The following is a 3,090-nucleotide window of genomic DNA, read 5'->3' as shown; positions in this document are numbered from 1 at the left end:
AAGAACCTCCTCTTAGGGAGCAGAGCAAATCCTAAAACTCTTAGGGAGCAAAGTAAATCCTAAACCTTTTATGGAGCAGAGCAAATCCTAAACCTCCCCAAAAAGAAGAACCTCCTCTTAGGGAGCAGAGCAAATCCTAAACCTCCCCAAAAAGAACCAGCTCTTAGCGAGCAGAGCGAATCCTAAACCTGTCCAAAAAGAACCTCCTTTTAAGGGGCAGAGCAAATCCTAAACCTTGCCTCCAGCTGCTCCCGAACATGCGCTGGCAACACCAAAACCTCCCCAAAGAATTCCCCAACCCAGCCCGGTGCTTTCTGTCCCCTCCACTTGTCCCCGTTGGTGTCTGGCGTGTGCTGGAGGGTTCCTCTGGGGGTAAAGCCAATGCTGGTGCTGACATCTCCCCCCTGTGCTCCCTTTCCCTCCGCAGCCATCCGCGGCTTCTCCCCGCAGCACAAGATCCGCAGCTTCGAGGAGGCGCGGGGGCTGGACCGCATCAACGAGCGCATGCCGCCGCGCAAGGATTCCCTGCACTCGGACGGCCCCGTGAACTTGGTAACCTCGAACTCTGCGGACAAGAACGGCACGGGCAAGAAACCCCAGTAACGCCAGAGGATCCAAAACTTCATGAATTTTATTTATTTATTATCGGGGTGGGGTGGGGGCAGGGGGAGAAACCGACTTCACCTGGAGGCACGTCCATAAATCCAGTCCGCATCTGTTCTGTAAGAAAGCGACCATTTTGTATTTTTTTTTTTAATTTATGTTCAATATATATAAAAATGTTTTTTTTTTTTTTTTTTTGAGTTAGAAACCAATCCAACTGCTAGAGCATCCCAGGAGTGTTGTGCTGTCCAGCTGCCCTCCCCGAGAGGCCAAACCTCTGCCGGGGGGTGTTGGATTAAAAAACAAAAATCAGTCAAACCAGGCAACTTGGGTCGTTGGCTTTGGCACAATTTGGAGTTAGCCTGAGCTTTGCAAAGCAGGTCCTTCCCTTCAGGATACGGTTGGGTTGGTTTTCCTTTACACACCTGTTTTCTTCCCAGATTTTTCCTGTTGTTTTCTTCCACCTCTTGCCTACCTGCAGCTGCTGCTTTAGCAACCAATTCCCTGGAAGGCAGATTGCTGGGATCCATCCCTTTTTTCCAAGGTGACAGCCAGGGGTAGCTCCAGGGTTGTTAACACCAATCACAGCACCTTCAGGATTTCAGCTTTATCCCAAAGGAAAATATGGAGAAGGTAGGGGAAGTGCTGCCCCTTGTTGTGGCTCTTCCTCTTGGAGCAGCCAGTTTGTGCAGCAGAATTCCCTTGGGAATCGCTCTGATTCAGAGCAGAGGAATTATCTCTGCTGTCTGATGATCCTTGGGAAAGTGCAGGGCCTGGCTTTTAAAGGAGAAGGGGGTGATTTACACCCTGCAGGCTGCAGCTCCCCCATTCCCCCAGCAGCACAACTGCCCAGCTCACGGCACATTCCCTGCTCCCTGCTCTGCAATCAGCCCTTGCTGAGCAGGTTGGGGTGCTGGGGACAGGGTGGTCCCCCCCAGTGTCACCTCCCTGTCCCCCCAGGCTGTGTGACTTCGGGCATCAGCCGCCCTTGGCTGTTCCAGAGGAGCCATGGGCAGCTCAGCCTTTCCCAGCAGCTGGAGCAGGGGGTTGCTGATAAAAGTTTGGGATAAGATGGGTGGGGCACTGCTGGGTTTGGAGATGTGGCTGGGTGCTGGTGACAGGGCAGCCCCTGGACTGGGGAGCAGGGAGGGCTTGGAAGGCAGAACCGAGTGGATCTGGCAGGAATTTTGGCAGGGGGTTCTGGACAGGGATCCTGGGAGTCCCAGGGGACACCCCTGGGTGTGCTCAGGGATTTTGGAGTGGGAGCTGAGCGTTCTGTCCCTCTGAGCATTCTGTCACTTAGACTGGGAGTGCTGGGGAAGGGTTTTGTGGGATTCCCATTGGTCACTTCCTTGTGAGCTGTGAAGGGTTTTGTGGGATTCCTGTTGGTGACTTCCCCCCTGTGTGAGCTGTGCAGGGTTTTATGGGATTTCTGTTGGTCAGTTCCCTGTGAGCTGTGCAGGGTTTTATGGGATTCCTGTTGGTCAGTTCCCTGTGAGCTGTGCAGGGTTTTATGGGATTCCCGTTGGTCCCTTCCCTTCCCAGCCGTGCCCATTGCCTGCAGCTGAGGCAGCAGCTCCTGGGGTGCCCCCCTCCAGCTTTCCCTGTCCCCCTTCTCCCGTGCTCTCTGCAGGCAGGGCTGAGCCTCTCCCAGGGGATCTTTGCCAAGGCTTTCCCTGGATCTTGCCCTCTTCCCTCGGCGGTTCCAGCGCCAGAGGAAAACAGCAACTGCCCAGGAAGCTTTCAAATTGTCTTAGGATCAGACGTCACCTAATCCCACGGGGCTGTTTAGGATTCTGTGAGCAGACCGCTGGGTTTCCACACTTTTCAGTCACATGCCTCCACTTTCCCCTCCTTTTTTTTTTTCTTTTTTCTTTTTGGGTTGTTGTTTTTTTTTTTTCCCTTTGATCCCTTTTTTTTTTTTGCCACGCCCACCGCTTTGCAAGATGTTTGGAGCGAGCTTCTCTCCCCCCAGTCCGAGGAGTGGGGCCAAATTGCCTTTTGTCTGTGAGTATTTCTTTGTCCTTTCAGGGCCTCCTGTGAGCGGTGAGCCCGTGTGTGGTACCCGGGCGCACGGAGCGTGCCCGGGGCTGCCCGTGCATGTTCGGGCGTGTTGTGCTGACCCAGGCTGGGATCTCACCCAAGCAAGCCAGGTTTTAGTCGGGATATTTGGGATGGGAATTGCGGGACCCCGAGCCTGGCACCCCCCTGTTCCCAGCGTGGGGGGATCAGCAGGGCCCTGCCCATCACACAGGGGGATTTGCTTTGCTGGCAGTTTGTTCCCCCCACCCTCTTCTCCTGCTCTGGCATCACCAATTCCCCCTCCTCAAAATCCATTTGGACCTTGTGCTTCATGGTCTGGGGGCTCTGAGCCTTGGGGCTGGTGGAACTGCAGCTTCCCAGTGTCCCAGCCCTGGAGAAGGGCTGGATGTTCATTGTCCCGGCCCTGGAGAAGGGCTGGATGTTCATTGTCCTGGCCCTGGAGAA

General features: G+C 54.6%; 1 protein-coding gene across 3 annotated transcripts in view; it reads left to right on the top strand.

Annotated features, from left to right (window-relative positions):
• PPP3CC (protein phosphatase 3 catalytic subunit gamma) overlaps positions 1-783 on the top strand; it is a 25,087-nt gene extending 24,304 nt beyond the window's left edge. For all 3 annotated transcript variants that reach the window (XM_031065214.1, XM_031065213.1, XM_031065212.1), the window contains one exon: positions 428-783. In XM_031065214.1, the coding sequence (XP_030921074.1) occupies positions 428-603 (176 nt within the window). In that variant the 3' untranslated portion in view covers positions 604-783. The remainder of the gene's footprint in view (positions 1-427) is intronic.
• Positions 784-3,090: the final 2,307 nt, after the last annotated feature.

This window comes from Geospiza fortis, unplaced genomic scaffold, assembly GCF_000277835.1.
Source record: "Geospiza fortis unplaced genomic scaffold, GeoFor_1.0 scaffold594, whole genome shotgun sequence".
NCBI classification, from domain to species: domain Eukaryota; kingdom Metazoa; phylum Chordata; class Aves; order Passeriformes; family Thraupidae; genus Geospiza; species Geospiza fortis.
This window is presented reverse-complemented; position numbering and strand designations above follow the sequence as displayed.